General features: G+C 40.2%; 4 protein-coding genes and 1 long non-coding RNA gene across 6 annotated transcripts; 3 read left to right on the top strand and 2 right to left on the bottom strand.

Moving 5' to 3' along the window:
• Positions 1-1,235: 1,235 nt before the first annotated feature.
• LOC108144088 (synaptic vesicle glycoprotein 2B) lies at positions 1,236-4,216 on the top strand. Its single transcript, XM_017268740.2, has 9 exons — positions 1,236-1,406; positions 1,476-1,637; positions 1,752-1,914; positions 2,638-2,759; positions 2,820-3,126; positions 3,187-3,294; positions 3,354-3,486; positions 3,592-4,003; positions 4,103-4,216. Exons 1-9 carry the CDS (start codon positions 1,307-1,309, stop codon positions 4,135-4,137), a joined length of 1,542 nt encoding a protein of 513 aa, XP_017124229.1. The 5' UTR covers positions 1,236-1,306; the 3' UTR covers positions 4,138-4,216.
• On the bottom strand, positions 3,351-4,545 carry LOC121467539. The gene is made up of 2 exons (XR_005977596.1): positions 4,403-4,545; positions 3,351-3,999 (listed from the first exon to the last, which is right to left on the bottom strand). It is a non-coding gene; the product is annotated as an uncharacterized LOC121467539 (long non-coding RNA).
• Positions 4,546-4,794: 249 nt separating this feature from the next.
• On the top strand, positions 4,795-7,051 carry LOC108143879 (synaptic vesicle glycoprotein 2B). The gene is given in 9 exon segments (XM_017268451.2): positions 4,795-4,902; positions 4,968-5,129; positions 5,206-5,368; positions 5,533-5,654; positions 5,725-6,139; positions 6,208-6,334; positions 6,398-6,681; positions 6,744-6,871; positions 6,930-7,051. Coding segments are annotated over 9 exon segments (1,521 nt in total). The 5' UTR covers positions 4,795-4,829; the 3' UTR covers positions 6,977-7,051.
• A 251-nt stretch (positions 7,052-7,302) lies between these two features.
• On the top strand, positions 7,303-9,794 carry LOC108143877 (alpha-1,2-mannosyltransferase ALG9). The gene is made up of 4 exons (XM_017268449.2): positions 7,303-7,554; positions 7,608-7,976; positions 8,041-8,518; positions 8,575-9,794. Exons 1-4 carry the CDS (start codon positions 7,388-7,390, stop codon positions 9,445-9,447), a joined length of 1,887 nt encoding a protein of 628 aa, XP_017123938.1. The 5' UTR covers positions 7,303-7,387; the 3' UTR covers positions 9,448-9,794.
• Positions 9,795-9,821: 27 nt separating this feature from the next.
• On the bottom strand, positions 9,822-19,098 carry LOC108143876 (protocadherin-16). 2 transcript variants are annotated; one of them, XM_017268445.2, is made up of 5 exons: positions 18,940-19,098; positions 15,318-15,619; positions 12,942-13,985; positions 10,660-11,407; positions 9,822-10,292 (listed from the first exon to the last, which is right to left on the bottom strand). In XM_017268445.2, the coding sequence occupies exons 1-5, from the start codon at positions 18,998-19,000 to the stop codon at positions 10,045-10,047; spliced, it is 2,403 nt and encodes an 800-aa protein (XP_017123934.1). In that variant the 5' UTR covers positions 19,001-19,098; the 3' UTR covers positions 9,822-10,044. The 2 variants fall into 2 exon arrangements, with proteins under 2 accessions (XP_017123934.1, XP_017123937.1); XM_017268448.2 differs by having other exon boundaries at positions 9,822-10,280.
• Between the last annotated feature and the right edge of the window lie 244 nt (positions 19,099-19,342).

Here is a 19,342-nt window from a genome sequence, read left to right as displayed (position 1 = left end):
ATAACTTTTCTGTTTTTTAATTTTTTGTTTAGTTCTTCGACATTTAGTAATGGTTAAATATTTCCAATTTACGGTTTAAGTTTCATCAAAGTCGGACGACTATATCATATAGCTCCCATAGGAACAATAAAAATATATGAAATAACTATCAAATAATTGAGCTGCAAATCATCATAGCTTCAATGTTTTTAAACTTATACGCAAGTAAATTATAATTTTAATGTTTTCAAAAATGTTTAATTCTTGCAATAGCTGCAAGGGTATATGAACTTCAGCTTGCCGAAGTTTGCTTTCTTTCTTGTTTTTTTTTCTTTTCTTTGTAAAAATTAAATACCTTTTATTATAGCTTAAAAAACATGTACCTTACCTTTAAATTATATTTAAATATATATACATAAATAGTTTAAAGGCTTTATGTAGCAAGCCTTGTCGATAGGGTCGCTTCAAGGTGTCTTGTTAGTCAACATACCCCAAAGCAAACAACTATGTCGACATGAGGCTCCTGGATTTATGTCAGTAAGCCACAAGTGGCATTCCGTTTTCACACATTTAATAATCATAAACATTAGAGGGTAAACAAATAAACATAATATTTTTTGTTGAAAAACTAAAGCTAGTGCAAGTAAGCCTACAGTTGATGTTGATTACATTCATCAACAACTACTGCCCCATAGAGTGTTCCTCTCCAACAAAATAAATGTTTACTTCTAAAAGTGATGGAAATTTTAATTTTACTCAAGATAATATACCCCTGTATTTTTTTTTTCTGATATTCTTCCTAATTAAAAAGGTGTCCAAGAGATAATATTTTGAGCAGGTGTGAAATACTGGGAATAAAGTTGTATATTACTCACTATGTAAGTGAGTTAATAGAAATTTAATTAGACAGTCTTAGGGTACCAAATAATTTGTTAAACAGTGTCATTACAAGCGAATTTATGGCAGCACCTGGAGACGAGTGAAACCAACCTTTGCATTATTTGCTCTAATGAATTGAAAAAACGTAATAAACGCGACAGTTCCGGTGGGTGGGAGGTTTGGTGGGGACGATCTTCTTTTTAAAGACTCACAGTCGTAGTGAATGAGTGATACACATTTGATAAATAAACAAAATATCATCTAGACCCCAATTATCTTTATTGTTCTGTCTGATAACCCAACCTCTAGGGGCGTCCTCTATCACTCGAATCAAATTCCGACACTGCCACTGCTTTTATACGCACCCCAACTCGGGATCTTCTTCAGTTTTAGTTTGTCGCAGGTTCGGGAATGCCAGAAATCTTAATAGTCAATCTAAAGTATCAAAATGAGTGCGGAATTGGGCCAACAAGATGTTGAGTCGAAGCCAACAACGTCCAGAGATCCAAATGCTGGACATGAATATGAGGAAGTGCTTCAATTAATCGGTAGCTCAAATGTCCTTTAAAAACTTGGAATTCCTTATTAAACTTTGTGTGTTAATTAATTTATCAAAGGCTTCGGTCGCGTACAGTGGATCGTCCTTTTGGCGGCAGGACTACTCCTGATGATGGTCATAAACGAGACCATGGGCATGTCCTATATAACGATTGTGTCCCAGTGTGATTTTGAAATGAATTCCATGGACAAGGCGATCATGAGTGCTGCCAGTTTTATTGGTGAGTGAGCCTTTTCCTTAGCGTTTCGCTTTCGCATCACATAAGTTATTGTAAAAACGTTATCTTTCACGTTTAAACGGTCTTTACTTCACGTGAGCTTTAACTACTTTTCAGGCATATTCTGCTCGTCCTACTTTTGGGGCTACCTAAGTGATACTATTGGTCGAAGGCCCATATTGATATATACCACGATCGCCGGCAATGTGTTATCCTTGTGCTCCACAATTATTCCAAGCTATGGGCTTTACGTTTTCACTCGCTTTGGCGTTGGATTTTTGTAAGTATTTAATACTCAATTTAAATATTCTTCGCTTTGATTTCCATCCATTGTGGTTTTAAGTTATTTTAAAAATTAAACATTTTTTTATTTTTGTAATATATTTTTTGACTAACTGCGGAATAGATTTTATTACAAAAAAATGTACAAAACCATATTAAACTTAATATTAATCCTTTTTAATCCATTTTAAATCTAACATGTTCTACATTAACTTAAATATTTTACTTTTTGATTATTTAATTTAATTTTGAATTAAATAGCTAGATATTTACTATTCCATTTTCTAAACAGTGTACTGCATTTAAGCTAAAGCAAACTCAAAAACTCAGGATTATTCTATGTTTATCAACTGGTATCAGATAAATTTATAACATTAATTTATGCCAGGGATGTAAGTTTATTCCGAACCAGTCCTAACCCATCTTTGTCGCCTTTTTCCTGGTCCTAAGCATTTAAAAAAAACAACTATTGTTTTATCTTTAGATAACATAAGGATTTATTAAAACTAATATAACTACAAATCTAAACTTCAAGGGATATAAATTTATCCGAACCAGTCCTAACTGAACTAAACCGTTTTTTTTCAGGTCTTAAGCTCTGTAACTATTTTATCTAAAGTATTATCTAAAGATTTAGGTTTAGTAAAACTTGTGGAAGTATGATCCACTTGTATTTCCATACCCAAGTGTACTACATTTTCTAATCTTCTTTTTTGTACAGTATAGCAGGAGCATCATCAACGACCTACGCATATCTTGGCGAGTTCTTTACTCCTCGTCATCGTCCAATCGCTATTAATTATGCCAGTCTTTTCGTGGGAATTTCAACCGTTTATGTTCCTGGTAATTATTATAAGCTTAATTCTTTTAGGGAAATTAAGTGAAAGAAATCGCCCATTATAGCTACTGCTTGGTTGATCCTTTCAATGGATTGGAGTGTAAGTGTTACGGAGGACTTGTCATTTCGTCCTTGGCGACTGCTGACAATTTGCTATATGCTGCCCGGAGTCATAGGAACTATCATGTTGTGGACCCTTCCCGAGAGTCCCAAGATCCTAATGTCCTTGCATAAAACTGAAGAGGCTTTTGCAGCTGTCGATTGGATTGCAGTTACGAATTCTGGCAAACACTTGCATGAATTTAAGGTTCATAAACTGAAAACGGAAGCAAATGCAGACGGAGAAAATATATTACTTATATCTAAGTCAGCGTGAGTGAAGCAATATAAATATTATAATTATTTAGATAAAAACTAAGCCGTTTATTGTAGGTTTACCACCGTCAAGAAAATGTGGAAGGAAACATTGCCCCTTCTGAAAAGACCTCATTTAGTTAACTTCGTAATAAGCTGTACAATTATGTGTGGTTTATTTTTCAGGTGAGTAATCATTATTATTATTTTGATTTTAGTTTATCTAATTAATTTTTTCTAAACAGTTCTTCGGGAATGGGGCTTTGGTATCCAGAAATACAAAATCGTTTGGGTTCGAATGCCGTCGATGATTCAATGACAGTTTGTGAAGTTATTGATGCATCAATTGATCAAATGCAGGCTAATGCAACCAATAAAGTAAGTAGTTATATTTTTATTTATATTCATAGGTTAAAAACCTAATATACAGATTCGAAAACCACATTAGTAGACTATATTTAACTCTCTTAAATAACTTTGCAGATTTGCGATGATCATATAAACACCAAGAGTTACATAGACACGATCACCTATGGATCGGCCTTGATTGTGGGCTATATACTGATGGGTCTGGTGATAAACACAATTGGTCGAAAGGCCTCAATTTCCATTGGTCTTACGCTGGCCGGAGCCTGTGCAGTGGCCTTGATCTTCATTAAGGACGAGGTCGTCATTGTGGTTTGCTTCTGTTTATATCTGGTACTGCCAGGACTTTGCGTATCGATCCTGAGTGGTGCCGTCGTCGATCTTGTGCCCACCCACCTGCGCGGAAAAGCCGTCTGCATTTGCCTAATGCTGGGACGAACGGGCAGTGTTTTTGGCAGTAATATCATCGGAGTTCTACTGGAGTCGTATTGCTCTCTTACCTTTGGGGTCTTCTCTGGATTCGTTCTGGGTGAGTAACATCGAATTAAACATTAAAACTAAACATTTAATGAATGTTAAACATTGATAAGATTTTCTAATGTGCTATATATTTATTATATCTTTACAGTGTGTGCAAGCTTGACGTTACTGTTACCCATTTGAGATTTGCCATTATAGTTTAAGTAATTTAATTTATTTTTAATTTAGATTTTATTACAATAAATATTATAGTCAAAAGAAATAATATTCTTTTTTTCCCTATAACATTTTTTAAAACTTCCTAAGCAAAGAAGATAAGGTAAATTGCCTTTTCACATTGTACTATTATATACTGCCTAATCTTTAATTATACGAGTACAAATTTTATTACTACTGTTCTTCAGGCCACTGAAATTAAAGTTAAATGGAGCAGCTTTTTTTTTATTACCTTGTTCTTAAAAAAGAGACTGGCACTCCCTCAATTAAAACCGGATAAGTCAAGCAAACCACACTTTTACAATGGACATTCAATTGTGATGTGATTGGAAAATGTTTTTAACTTTCTGTAAGTAAAGAATTCTACTGTGCTCAAGTCAAGGTACCAAGATGAAGTGAACTACACCCACAGCATTTTAAACGTAAACAAAGCATGTTTGGGCTCTCTCCAGACCAGTTTGCATATAAAAGCGAATGCGTTTGATCTCTCGGTAAAATGCCTAAAGTGAAACAAAATTGCAAATGTTTTCATCTCAAAACTGGTTTGTATGCGGTTCACATGTCGCTCAGTGTTCTAAGGGGTTATTAGAATACAATGCTTAAAGGCAGGTGCTTTACAAAACTTCTGTCCAGTCGAAAAGTATCTTAGGCATGTCAAGATGCACAGTCCACTGGAGAGCAATACTCTCGGTCCCAATGTGTGGGACTATGATATGATATTGGAGAAGATCGGTAAGTTATTCACAAATTGCCACTTAATTTAATGATCTTGATATTGGGGATTATTTGAATGTTAGGTTATGGAAAAACGCAGTGGATACTTTTGCTGGTCAGCGGACTATTGACAATCACATCCGTTGCCGCCCAACAAGCTATGAGTATTATTGTGATTGCCTCTCAGTGTGAATTCGAAACCACACAGGCTGAGAAAGGCGTGATGATGGCTGCTAGTGTTACAGGTGAGTCAAGTTTGAGGTCTATGTGGGGGTTTCACAGCACACACAATAGAATATTCTCATATCTCACATATATCAGGCATCTTCTTATCGACCTATATATGGGGATACATCAGCGACGATATCGGGCGCCGGAAAGTTCTACTTTATGGTAATTTCGCTAGCAATGCCCTGCAGTTTGTACTAATGGTCGTCACAAGTGTTTGGCTATTTAACATTATTAACCTTCTTGTTGGAATAAGGTGAGTGTAAATAAACGATTGTGGTAAAAAAAAATTATTTTAACTTTTTAGCCAGTTAAAGTGGATTCTCCAAGTCAATTGCTTTTCTTACTAGTACATTTAAAGACATTACATTTGACACAAGATTTAACAATGTTTTATAATTAATTCAAATTTAAACACAGTGTCGGTGCAGTGTCAGCAGCACTTTATGCATATCTGAGTGAATTCAATATACCCCGACATCGAGCTGTGGCCATTAATTATTCCACAATGTTTGTTAGTGTTACAGCAATATATGTTCCAGGTATGCAAGACTATTTATAGATTGTATGTGAATTATGTATTGATGTATATTAACCCTTTAATCAATTTAGCAACTGCTTGGCTAGTGCTTTCGTCCAACTGGGCAATCACCGTAGGCGATTTTGTGTTTCGACCATGGCGCTTATTGTTGTTAGTTAGTCTGCTGCCAGGACTCATTGGCGGTTTAATATTGCTATATTATCCTGAAAGCCCTAAGTTATTGCTGTCGCAAGATAAGAATAAGGAGGCAATGGAAGCTGTCTCATGGATTAGTAATTTTAACCGAGGAAAGCCAATTCATCAGGTCTAAAATTGTGATGAATTCACCCTGAAATCAGAAGATCCTGCTGGCGAAAATTTGTTGGCCGAAAGCCAAGGATGCGGTATTTTATCTAAAATTTGTAAAGCAACAGTTCCACTTTTCCACAAACCCCATGGATTTAATTTTGTCCTTTGCAATTTGGCTTTATTCGGCATGTTTTTCAGGTAAGCTATGGGTGTTTGTTATTGAATTTATATTATGTGAATTGTTTTTATTTTATTTATTTCTTAAGTTCAAATGGCATGCAGCTTTGGTTTCCGGAAATTGTTAATCGCTCATCAGGTGCTGAAAATAACTCTTCTACGGTGTGCGAAATACTAAGCGTGCCCATGGAAAGCCCTAATGTGACAGAAACTTTGGTAAATGTTTAAAATGTTTTATAATTGTATTGTATTTTACATTTGTAGTTATTTTCATTTAAGGGCTGCACAGATCATATTTCCAGCAAAACCTATATTGATAACCTGATTGTGGGTTTTGCCTTTTTAATTGGATTCTCCATTCAAGGACTGATTCTAAATCCTTTGGGTCGAAAGAATGTACTTTTGGCTGCCCTCGGACTCGCAGTATTGAGTGGGATTTTACTACATTTTATGGAAAATACCACAGGAGTTCTATTACTCTTTTGCCTTTACATTCTTTTGCCGGGACTTTCAATTTCAATTATGATAGGCGCCATTGTTGATCTGGTTCCGACAAACCTTAGGTAAATAGTAATCCTTTTTACTAATATTATTATTTAATTTAATTACACACTTTTACAATTAGATCAAAGGCAGTCAGCTTTTGCATGTCCATGGGGCGACTTGGAATTATTGCAGCCACAAATCTAATGGGAGTTATGCTGCAACCTTATTGCAATACAACCTTTGCCATGTTTACTTGCACCCTTATTGGTATGTTATTTATACTGTCTTGGATAAAATCTTTTTTAATTATTTATTTATATTTCAGTGTGTATTGTTATCGTTCATTATCTGCCGATTCGAAACTCTGCTTAATTAGTTTTCTACCTTTCTCTTCAACTTTTCGTCGATTTGTTATGTTCAATGAATAAATTTCTTAAGGAATTGTAATTTTGTTTAGATTTTTTAAATGAATGGGTTTGCATGCCAAAGAATAGCATACCTAGAATAGTGACCCTGATGAGCAGTTTTGTTCAAACTTGGAAATTCAAAGTAGTCGATTTTGTTACGGCAATGTTAAATCGTTGTCTTCCTAACATTCCTATGTTAGATCTAACATAGGCAGCGCTGCGGCAGAAAAAAAGCAGAGTAGAGATGGGAAAACATCAATAAGACCGATGTTTTGAAAACATCGATGACATCGATGTTGGCATCGATGTTTCTTCACCTCTGTTTGCAAGTTCTAAACGTACGTATCCAATTTAACCGGAAAGTCAAGAAGGGATTATGGCGCCTCCGGCTGCGCGGGCTCGCTACATAGCCAACAAGGCGGACAACCAGATTCTCTCGAAGAAGCCTCCAAAACGACTGGGCCTGAATGGCAACAACAAAACGAAGGAAGGTGGTGCTCCACCGGCCGGCAACAACAAAAAGGAAAAAGATGCCAAGAAGCGGTAGGTTGGAGTCAATTTCGTCTTGGATACCAACTTACTCCTGCTCCCCACAGCAAACAATCCGCGAGTGGTGGCCAGGAGAAGGGCCAACCCAGTGCCCATCCCATTATGCCCAGTGTGCAGACCGCCTTCAAGACTTTCGTGAGTGCCCGATTGTGTAGCGCCATTTGGGCGTACATAGCCGACTGCGATGAGACCTTCAACTACTGGGAACCGCTGCACTACATCATCAATGGCCATGGACTGCAGACGTGGGAATATAGCCCACAGTTTGGCCTGCGATCGTATACCTACCTACTGCTGCAGGGTGTGCCCGGCTACTTTTACCAGAAGATGTTCAATCCCAGCCCCATTCTCATATTCTACATGGTGCGATGTATGTTGGGTTTTGGCTGTGCCTTGATGGAGCGATATATGTACAAGTAAGTCCAGCTGGAGGAGCAGCAATCCCTTTCAGAATGGTTGATAGCCCAAACTGCCTTACAGGTCCATTTGCCAGGAGTTTGGCATACACATAGGACGCCTCTGGCTGATCTTCCAACTCTTCAGTGTGGGCATGTTCGTGTCCAGCACAGCTCTACTGCCCTCCTCCTTTTCAATGTACTTAAGCTGTGCTGCCTTGGCCGCGTGGTGGCAGAAAAACTATTGCTTTGCCATTTTCCTCACAGCAATATCAGCTCTACTTGGTTGGCCATTTGCAGCTCTAATTGGCATTCCGTTTGTGCTGGAGATGCTGCTAAGACAGCGAGATTGGCGAACCTTTGTCCAGTGGACACTGATTTCGGGCGCCACCATTGGCATTCCCATGATTGCCATTGACACGAGCTACTTTGGCAAGCTGACATTTGCTCCTCTGAACATTGTATGGTACAATGTGTTCACCAGTCATGGACCCAACATCTTTGGCACCGAGCCACTGAGCTACTACATCATCAATGGTTTCCTCAACTTTAATATTATATGGGTAAGTGGAAACTCTTATCTTCTAGGAGCTCTTTTCACACATAGTTTATCCATCAGCTCCTGGCCTTACAACTGCCCATCATGCTGGTCGTGGACTATCTGATTGTGCCGGCCAAGTCGAAGTCTACGCTGAATTTCCCCCACTACATCTCGCTGGCTCCCCTTTATTTGTGGCTCCTGGTCTTTTTTGCCCAACCGCACAAGGAGGAGCGCTTTCTGTTTCCCGTTTACCCACTAATCTCCCTTTGTGGAGCCATCACCGTAGATGTGTATCAGCGCATATTCTTTCGCCTCAAGTCGCTGGTGTTTAAGATCAAGGCGGGAGTTCATTATCTGGACCACAGTATGTTCATTGCCATACTGGTGATGGTGACTAGCACTTTGCTGGGGCTTTCACGGGTATTTGCCCTGTACAGGAACTACCACGCGCCCATGGATTTGATGCTGGAGCTGAACCAGTTTAAGGCGACGCCGCAATACAACCCGGATTTGATATACAATGTGTGCATAGGCAAGGACTGGCATCGCTATCCGGGCAGCTTCTTTTTCCCGGCCAGGAATTTCCGCTTGCGCTTCCTGAAATCCGAGTTTCGCGGCATGCTACCCGCCTACTATGTGAGTGGCCCCAATGCCACCCAGGTGATGCATCCGTACTTCAACGATCTCAACCAGGAGAATGAGCACATGTACTTCGACTACGACAGTTGTGATTTCCTGGTCGACTTCGATGAGGGCAAGTACACGCCCTTGGAGCCGAACTACTCGAAGCGATCCAAGGAGTGGTCGGTGATGAAGAGCCTGCCCTTCCTCATTCCGGAGAAGTCGCACAAGGTGCTGCGCGCCTTCTATGTGCCATTCCTGACCGACAATCACATTCAGTATGGAGACTTTAACCTACTCAAGCGCAAGACGAAACGCAACGGCAGGTAAAGGCAGGCCGTTTGAAAAGCATTTTATCCTTAGCAGATGGGGTGGCTGACTTTTGTTTTTAACACAAAATTTTAAATTCTTGAGTAATTCCAAACATGTTTGATAACTTATGCTATAGCTTTAATATCACGTTCATATTGAAGCCACGGTATGTTGCCACCCCAGTGAGCCTTTCTGGATTTGTTTTAATCCTGTCTATCCGACACTGAAATGTAAAATCCTTCCTACTATTTGTTTTAATCCTAGTTATTTTTGTTTTGTCCATGCCAAAGTTGTGAAGATCACCAGAGAATCGAAGTAGAACTTAAGCCTCATCAAAATATAAACAGCGAGATTCGTAAGCAAAACTATTTGCATGGAAGGGGCCAACGAGCTTGAATGGTCGAAAACTTTATTGGACGGATCCACACTTAAAAACTGGGAAGCAAAACTTTACAATGGAAATCGCATGGACTTAGCCTAGATCTAGATCGTGTGTTGGGTCTGTTTACAATGCTATATTTGGTCTACTCAATGTACATACACGTGTGCGCGGGACTAAACCTAATCCTAAACTGACTTAGCAGCGATATTTACAAGCTCTGCTGTGGCGCAGTTCTAAAAGTAGACCGTCAAGTTGTTCTCCGAGGAGCCCATGGCATCGGTGGCGGATAGAAGATTCGAGCCCGCATTGGCCGAGTTGGTGCTGGTGGTTGTGATGGTGGTGACCCCGCCACCTGCCGCTCCCGTACCTGTTGCCACCTTCCTGTTGTTATTCTCCGTCTGCAGGGAGTCGTGCTCGATCTCGTCCTCCTCGAAAAGCTGCCCGTTGGCGGAGGCGCGCGATACTATGCCTGGCAAGAAGACTTTTAATAGTGAATGTTTCGGGTGAGATTGGGGCTTTAGTTTGGGAAATATAAGGGATGCAAATCTGGTTTACTTATATTTAGTTTCTTTTTTATACCCTTGCAGAGTGTATTATATTTCCAAAATTTTGCAATGCAATGAAAGAGACTTCCGATTTTTAACAAGAATATATATTCCTAATCAGTGAGAAATCAACATAACTTTATAGTTGTTAAATATATAATTCTGTAATACCTGCAAGGGTATATAAACTTTGGCTGGCCGAAGTTGCATTCTTCCTTCTTTAATTTTTAACTTCTTTTGCTTTAAATGCCATCGGAAACGACTTGCATCCTTGTGAAAGGATATAGATTTACTGCCACTTACTGCGCACTGTGGCCGCATAGCTCTCCCGCTGACGATCCCGCTCCCGATCCCGATCCCGCTCCCTTTCCCGCTCCAACAGGGCGACGGAGCTGCCGAGGGCCATGCTACTACTGGCCCCACTGGCCACATGATGCAGGCCATTGTTCATCGGATTGGCCATGGTGATGTTGCCGCCGTGCTTCATGTGCAGCACGGAGACCCCACCGCTCGTTACACTGGCACCGTTGCCGTTGCCGTTGCCATTGCCATTCCCGGCCAGCTTCTCGTGGGTAACCAGATTGGCCGAGGACACACTGCTGTGCGCCTGGCTGTGCACCCGATTCCGGCCTAGACCCAGTCCGCTGGCGGCACTCTTGCCCTGCTTTCGAGAGCGCACAATGTAGCAGCTGAGCGCCACAATGATCATTAGGAAGAGGCCCATGATCATGCCGAACATGCCCAGCATGTTGCTGTTCCAGCCGGATTGGGCCAAGGTCAGGCCCTCCATGGTCACGCTCACCGGAACGGAGGTGCTCCTGGGCGGCACGCCGGTGTCCGTGGCGATGGCTATCAGATGGACCGTGGACTCATTCAGACTCTGCAGCTGCTCCGGCCGCATGTAGATGTTTCCGGTGGCATCGATCTCAAACAATCCCGCATGCTGGCCACGCAGCGAGAGTTCCAGCTTGTCGTTGCGATCCCCGTCAGCTGCCTCCACTTTGCCGATGAGCACGCCCTCAAAGGAATCCACGCGGGATTGCAAGGATTGCTGAAAGGGAGAAGGATAAAAAGGTAAGGTTAAACACTTAATATGATATGCCTTTCATTGAATGAATAGCAATGAAAACAAGAAAGAAAGCAAACTTCGGCAAGCCGAAGTTCATATACCCTTGCAGCTATTGCAAGAATTAAACATTTTTGAAAACATTAAAATTATAATTTACTTGCGTATAAGTTTAAAAACATTGAAGCTATGATGATTTGCAGCTCAATTATTTGATAGTTGTTTTATATTATTTTATTGTTCCTATGGGAGCTATATGATATAGTCGTCCGACTTTGATGAAACTTAAACCGTAAATTGGAAATATTTAACCATTACTAAATGTCGAAGAACTAAACAAAAAATTAAAAAACAGAAAAGTTATAATTTTTTTTCATTTATTTCTCCGATTGTTCCTATGGGAGCTATATGATATAGTCGTCCGACTTTGATGAAATTTAAACCGTAAATCGAAAATATTAAACCATTGCTTTATGTCGAAGGGCTAAACAAAAAAGTAAAAAACAGAAAAGTTATAATTATTTTTCATTTATTTTTCCGATTGTTCCTATGGGAGCTATATGCTATAGTCGTCCGATTTTGATGAAATTTTTACCATAATTCTGAAATATTTAACCATTGCTTTATGTCGAAGAACATAACAAAAAATTAAAAAACAGCAAAGTTATAATTTTTTTCAATTATTTTTCCGATTGTTCCTATGGGAGCTATATGCTATAGTCGTCCGATTTTGATGAAATTTAAACCATAATTCTGAAATATTTAACCATTGCTATATTTCGAAGAACTAAACAAAAAATTAAAAAACAGCAAAGTTATAATTTTTTTTCATTTATTTTTCCGATTGTTCCTATGGGAGCTATATGCTATAGTCGTCCGATCCGGCTCGTTCCGACTTATATACTACCTGCAATAGAAAGACAACTTATTGGGAAAGTTTCATGCAGATAGCTTTAAAACTGAGAGACTAGTTTGCATATAAACGGACGGACAGACGGACAGACGGACAGACGGACGGACAGACGGGCGGACAGACGGACAGACGGACATGGCTAGATCGACTCGCCTAGTGATGCTGATCAAGAATATATATACTTTATAGGGTCGGAGATGTCTCCTTCACTGCGTTGCAAACTTCTGACTGAAATTATAATACCCTCTGCAAGGGTATAAATATGCGTTGTACTTTCTCAAAAATATGAATAACAATGTTAAACTATAACTTTACTTGTTTGGATATTAAACAATACTATAATTATTAGGAACTGCACTTTAGCTTTAGGCCATAGTAGTGTAATCCCTACATAATAATGAGTTTATCACCAAATTGAAGGAAATACATTTAAGAAACTGGGATTAGAAAATGTTACTTATAATTTTGAAAAAATCCAAAAGAGTTCAATAGGTTGTGTCAACTTGTTTGGACATAAAATATTACTAAACATGCTAGGGAGAATACTTGAGCCCCAGCTCATATTATAGTAGCCTCCATTTCGTTCGGATCTCCCAAGATACTCACGCTCTTGGGCACCATGAACTCGTAGTGGGTTTCCCGGAAGCGCGGCTCCCAGTCGTTGACGTCGATCACATCCAGCGTGAGCTCGGCGGTGCTGTTGGTCATTCCATCGGTGGCCTGCACCTGGAACTCGTGCTTAGTCATCTTCTCGTAGTCGAGTGGCTTGGCCAGCACCAGTTCGCCCAGTGATCCGACGGTGAAAAACTGGGAGTTCACCGGATCGGGAATGGTGTACTTCAGGTGTTTCCCGGGCTTATTGGTGGGCAGAGCCAGGATGCGATTGCCCACGGCCGTATCCTCGCGGATGCGCATCACGAACCGCTTTTGGACGAAAGCCAGAGTGCTGAGATCACTGTGGCTGCCAGGTCGCGTCAACTGGACAGTGGTCAGGGCATAGCGGTCGGGATTGTCGATCTGCGTGGCCTTCACCACCAGTGTGGCGCCATTGGCCACGTCCGCATATCCAATGGGGGTCAGCAAACTGATGGCCCCGTTGTGCGGATGAATGCGGAAGTACTTGGCGTCCTGCGACTGGACTATTGTGTACTGGATGGGCGCACAGATGCCCTCGTCCTGGTCCACCGCCTTCAGCGGCTCCGGCCGCATGCGCAGCTCCCCCGGCCTGCCATCCACTGGTATCTCAGCGCTGTACGACTCTCGCTGGAACTTGGGGTTCTGGTCATCCGCATCCGTGATGACCACCCGCAGCAGCGTATCCGAGTGACGGGGCGGTGTGCCCTGATCCTGGGCCCTCAGCTTCACGGTGAAGTTTTGCAGCTGCTCGTAGTCGAGGGCCTTCTTCAGCACCAGCGTGCCCTCCAGCGGATTGAGGAACTGCACGTATTCGGAGTAGGGTCCCGGCAGCACCTGGTACTCCACCGTGGAGAAGGGGCCCGGCTGGTCGGCATCCTCGGCACGGGCTCCTTGAAGAATCCTCGTGCCCGGCACCGTCACCTCCGAAAGGGTCAAAGTGTAGGGGGTGCCGATCCACTGGGGGGCATTGTCATTCACATCAGTTACTCGCACATTCACGGGAATGACGAAGCTCTGTCGGAATAAGAACAGGGAAAAATTGAGTTAGCAATGGCTACATTTAGAAAAATAGATTTGTGATTGTCTCACATTTAGAAGTAAATATGCAAAGATTCAAAGTAAATATTGGCTATACTTCAACAGCCAATAAATATTTTACTTTCATGTCTCTAACATTATTGTAGGTATATAAAAGCAAACAATCTTTTTTTATAAAATGTGCTTAAAATTACAATAATACCAAGAACTATTCTACCTTTAATTGCTAACTAGCTGTTAATAAGTACTATAAGAATCTAAAATCCAAACGATGGTTACATTATCTAATTTGAAATCATAATAACCGACTTCAAATGGTCTCGATTTGGTTAACCTTTTTGCAAGTGTAACTTAAGCAATTTTTCGAGTATGTGCACTTCAAGCAAACACCTTTTTTTAGCCCATGTGCTGGTCACTGACCTCCGGGAGTTCAAAGCCCAAGCACGCCGCCGAATGTCCTGCATACATTTGCATGTTTAGCGGACGTCTCGCCCCAAACCAGGACATCCCCATCCCCATGCCCACATTTCTACCCGCAAGCGGAAGCCCTAATGGCTAATTTATGGCCACCAAGCTGGGGCTAACCACAGGCGCCAAAAGGGGTTCACTCCCTGGTGCTCCTCCTTCGTGGATAACTCCTTGACTTGCAGCTGCAATGCCAGCAGTTGATGGAGCTGAAGTTGAAGCCACCGTTTTGTTGATTCTTAAATTGAAATGGGCGTTCATTGTCTGGCAAAAGTTTTCAATTGTTTATAGAGTTCCTGGAACAACCGCAACGCCACAAGCAATAGAATCGTGTTTACCGAAATTTTTAACAAGCTTAGCTGGCCCCAGGGAACACGCACTTCTAGGCTGAAGAAGGTGGCAACTTGGCTCGGTATATAGGTTAATTGGTTGCCCCTTGCACGAAAGGGTCCTTTGGAAAGTGGCCGACACAAGGAACTCCACTCCAAGGAAATGCGGTCGATGTGGGCCACTGACCAGACCGTCTGATTAATTGCGGCGTTAACCTGATCGACAAGTGCTTAGCTTAGCCACCACCTTTGCAGGTTCCATTCGCTATGCCAGCTATATTGATTCCCATTAAGCTAGCCACCCTACCACCCTACCTACTTGTTCTTCCTTTCAAGAAATTGTACTTTCTTCTCAGCATGGTTTATATATCAGCTTTAATGACTATCATTATGGTAGCTGTAACTGATTCGTATCCACCCTAGTTGATAACGTTTTTCCCCGATTCAATGTTATTATTGTTCACAATATGGAATCCACTAAAATTTTCCTACTAAAGAATATAAAATTTCTTACCGGATCAGTTGAATGTCGTCGTACGCATATGACATTCACGTAAATGGACGAAGGTCCTCTTACACCCTCCTTGTCCAGTTCGACCGCTAGGGCTAGTTCCTTGGTGCCGGCATGAATCTCTACAGGAGCATTCTTTTCCCTCAGCGAAAGGTTTATGTCCCCTGTCTCTGAATTGGGATCTCCGTTGATCCTTAACTTGCCAATAATCGAACCCACCGCCAGATCCTCGGTGGCCAGAAAACTTTCTGCGGATCCACCGCCCTCGAGATAGCAACGTGAGTCCAGAATAGCTCCAAAAGCGGCTGAAAAAATTAGAAAATGGGGCGCTTATTATCATAATTCTCCAAGTTTAAATCCATTCTTTAAGTTCATAGTTTCGACACTCCAAAAAGATACCTTCTATCCTATCTTACAAGCTAGGACTTATTTTTATCGTAATGTTTGGTATTCAAAAAGAAGCAATGAAATAATAATAGTATTATCATAATTTTCCGAAAAAAGAAGGTACATCTTTCAAGCTATGTAGGCCTTATTTTGATTATAATCATATATATACTCACAATTTTTAACGGTTAAATCATTTATATAAGTTATGAATTTCAATTTTCCGAAAAAGAAGGTATATCGTGAACTTCCTAAAACAACTCACTTTGAAGACTTTGGGGCTTAAAAATAACTAATATCACTATTTCAGTATGTTTTTGCAATTCTGTGCGTACTTTTGGCCTACAAACTATTGTACCAAATGCAAGAAATCGAACTCTCTCCCTTTCAGGCTTACTTTCGGTCCGTCCTGATAATTGCAAATTAAAAGTAAATTGCAGGTGGACAGATGGACAGGTGGAGGAAGCTACCACAGAGAGTTGGTCCGGCTGGTCCAGTGTTTGTGTTTGTGTTTGGTCTTGTGTTCCAGTGAGCCAGCTGTCCGAATCCGAATGCGGATCGCCAGATTCAGACATGTTTGCTCGTACCTCGGATACGCTCTACTAAGCTTCCGTTTTCTTTCATTTCGAGTGCTGCAATTTTCGGCCAGAGCAACCAACGAGGGTCCAAGTCTAAATGGATCCATGTGAGCACATGTAAACCTGGCAACTGGCAACTGGCCACATGGAACATCTCTCCTCCTCTCGACTCCTCTTTTTGGCCGATTTGCAGCTGATTTTCGTTTCCGGACAAGCTCTGATATCTAATTGTGTTAGTGTGCAATGGTTAATGGGCAAACTTGGTACGGTCATGCAAATTGTTGCCCTCCTTGTATGCAAATAAATCGGTGGCCGTATATTTGCAAAGAAAATGAATAGAATGTAATTTCATTTCTTGCTAATTTTGAGAGTTTTACTTTATTTGACCCATTTTATTATCAGTGAAGGGGGAGTACAAAGCTATCTTACAAAATGTCGAACCTTTTGCCTAAATTAGGTAAGCAAATATGTGGCTAGTTTTACCTACCTAGGTATGAATCTGGTATGTTATACCATTGGAAAAATCAGATATAGGTATTTAGGTTCTGTACTATTTTTATAAATTTTTTTTTTTCGAATTAGCTTGATACCACTAAATTTATATAAAATTTATTATTTATTTTCGCAAATGCCCTTTACCTTAGTCGATAGAACTAATACCTTTCCCAAAACTCTTCAATATACTCCTGCGTTCGTGTTACTTTAACTGGTATTATATTTTTGTGGTTTTTTGATTAGTTCTTTTTTTCTAAAGTGACATTTATAACAAAATTATTCAAGTCTTAGTTGTGTGGTGTCTCTTTAAGTGAGGGACCAATTACTTAACTCCCATGGGAGCATGACATAACACCTTTTTTGGTCAATGCAATTATAAACTCTCCCAAGTATTTCCCTTCAAGTGTTCCGGTTTCCCCTTCGACCACCTGACCACCTGAAGAACAAGTTCTTGCTATGTGTTAACAGTATAATTGTTCTGGTAAACGGTTGTTGGTTTCCAAATGGTTCTTGCTTTGCAATGACCCTGACTCTGGGTCGCCAGTCATCTCCGGCGGGATTTTCTCCATGTGGCTTATAGTACAGATGAGATATGGCGGAGTGAAATCTTCTACTTGTTTTTTTTTTTCAAGATCTCTGTTGTAGGTTAATTGTTGTGACATTGGGCAATGCTCACATGGCAATGAAGATCTCAATTCGTGGACTTTCTTCGACAGTTAAAAGTGTTTTTTGGAAATTAGTCTAATTGCTGCGGATTTATTACAAAATCTCTCAGATGTGTGCTGATAGCTCACGTACATAAACTACATGCACGACGTTGCGGAGAAAATGGAAAGTTTTTGAATCGGGACTACGCACTGGCATCCGGCTGTAAACCAAAAACATATTTCGATTACCCAACCAACCCACTAATTAGTAGCAAATGCATGTATGCAATCCGCTTTATCTAAAAAACCAAAACTAATTAGAGTCATTGGATTCCAAAACTCATCCATAAGGTGCAAATACCTGAAGCGTAAATCCGCGAAGCCTTACACAAATGGAGTGGAGATTAAAGACCAATCCCAAGCCCACCTTCCGATTACATAAGTTCTACTTTTATTTTTATTTTCGCAAAGTCGGAGAGTGTAAGACAAATGAAAGTGAGTTGGCGGCTGAACAAATTTGGCCAAATACATATATGCATATGGTGAGGAGAAAAGTTTCAACAATCAAAAAGTTCAGAAAACAAATTTTCATTCGGTTTGTTTTGGTTTCTTTTGATAAAACAACACCATGAAAAACCAAACCAAACTAAACAAAAAAAAGAAAAAAGAAAAAAAGTGTCCGTTCAGCTTGGTGATTTTCATGAAAACACCAACGAAAAAGACAAACTCCTCGGTCTGGGCCACTGACTTTGGCATAAGCCATGTAAGGGGATTATTTTTGGGATTCCACTCCATGCGAGTTCTGTCTGGTTAAACATCGTAAGCATCGGCATAAGCATAAGTATTTTGCAATCAATTTTTGTGGCACAGGTCAAGCTATACGGCAAAAGCCGTTAGGGAAGAACTTGAACTGTGACAGAGCCATTAAATGTATACGTATACGTATACGTGATATATTCTTTGCCGAAGTGGAGTAACGACAGCACTCAAGTATGACAATGTAATGAACCAAAATTAATGCACTAAATGGAACTTGAAACTGGAGCAACTTCATGGCCACAATCGGCCTGGGTCCATGCGTATCCATGTCCAGAAAAGGGGATTTCGATTGGGTTAGTTTGGGGATGGTAAAACCCAAACAAGTCACGTAAAAACTTTTATCCGTCATAAATCGTTGGACCAGAACGACGTTTTGATGTCTCCGTTTTGCTTTTCTTGGCTGACTTTTCTCGCTAGGAATTTCACTATTTTTCAGTTGTTACTTTTCAAAGGGTTACATGCGGTTAATTACTTTGTTTGTTTTCGATTATCAAAGACAACACTTGGATCCACAATTACTTAACCAACATTCCAAGCCAATAAATACTTGCCAAACTGTTGTCAAGCTATGCACTAAATATTGTATTTATTTTATACAACTTTAGGCTATTAAGCTGTTTAAGATGCCTAAAGGCTTTATCTACATTTCATATTTTGTAGTACCTATTTATTTTTGATAAATAAATTTAAGCAACTCACCATTATTCAAAGAGCCGAACGCAAAGATCCATATCCATATCCAATGATGATTTATCCACATTTTGTATAACAATATCTTAATATCAGCAGTCAAGTTAATTGAATAATTGTTTGCTTCTCAGAGCAACATAGCACTTCCACACAAATCATAAAATGATCGTTTTATCCCTGCAGTTTAAGCTGAATCACTTCACTAGAAATTCTTTCACATTTTCCATAATATTGTTGTTCAGTTATTCCACGCAATTTATTGTCTTCATCACTGATGTGCCATAAACTTTCTTGAATTGAATTTACGTGCAACTTTTCTATTGTTAAGATCTGAAATTTGCAAAATGGCAATTTGAAATGGATAACAGTGAGGGTCGGTTAGGGAAAAACTAGAGTCTTCTAGATTATTACA

Source organism: Drosophila elegans, unplaced genomic scaffold (assembly GCF_018152505.1).
Source record: "Drosophila elegans isolate 14027-0461.03 unplaced genomic scaffold, ASM1815250v1 contig_468, whole genome shotgun sequence".
Taxonomy (NCBI): Eukaryota; Metazoa; Arthropoda; class Insecta; order Diptera; family Drosophilidae; genus Drosophila; species Drosophila elegans.
This window is presented reverse-complemented; position numbering and strand designations above follow the sequence as displayed.

Excerpts from the sequence above, each read along its gene's own strand:
- LOC108144088 (XM_017268740.2), top strand. The coding sequence starts at position 1,307 with ATGAGTGCGGAATTGGGCCAACAAGATGTTGAGTCGAAGCCAACAACG. Across the intron at positions 1,915-2,637 it reads CGCTTTGGCGTTGGATTTTT|TATAGCAGGAGCATCATCAA; the intron begins GTAAGTATTTAA and ends TTTTTTGTACAG. Across the intron at positions 2,760-2,819 it reads TTCAACCGTTTATGTTCCTG|CTACTGCTTGGTTGATCCTT; the intron begins GTAATTATTATA and ends CGCCCATTATAG.
- LOC108143877 (XM_017268449.2), top strand. The coding sequence starts at position 7,388 with ATGGCGCCTCCGGCTGCGCGGGCTCGCTACATAGCCAACAAGGCGGAC. Across the intron at positions 7,977-8,040 it reads ATGGAGCGATATATGTACAA|GTCCATTTGCCAGGAGTTTG; the intron begins GTAAGTCCAGCT and ends ACTGCCTTACAG. Across the intron at positions 8,519-8,574 it reads TCAACTTTAATATTATATGG|CTCCTGGCCTTACAACTGCC; the intron begins GTAAGTGGAAAC and ends TTTATCCATCAG.
- LOC108143876 (XM_017268445.2), bottom strand. The coding sequence starts at position 19,000 with ATGTGGATAAATCATCATTGGATATGGATATGGATCTTTGCGTTCGGC. Across the intron at positions 13,986-15,317 it reads GACGACATTCAACTGATCCG|AGCTTCGTCATTCCCGTGAA; the intron begins GTAAGAAATTTT and ends TTATTCCGACAG. Across the intron at positions 10,293-10,659 it reads CTATGCGGCCACAGTGCGCA|TCTTCTTGCCAGGCATAGTA; the intron begins GTAAGTGGCAGT and ends CACTATTAAAAG.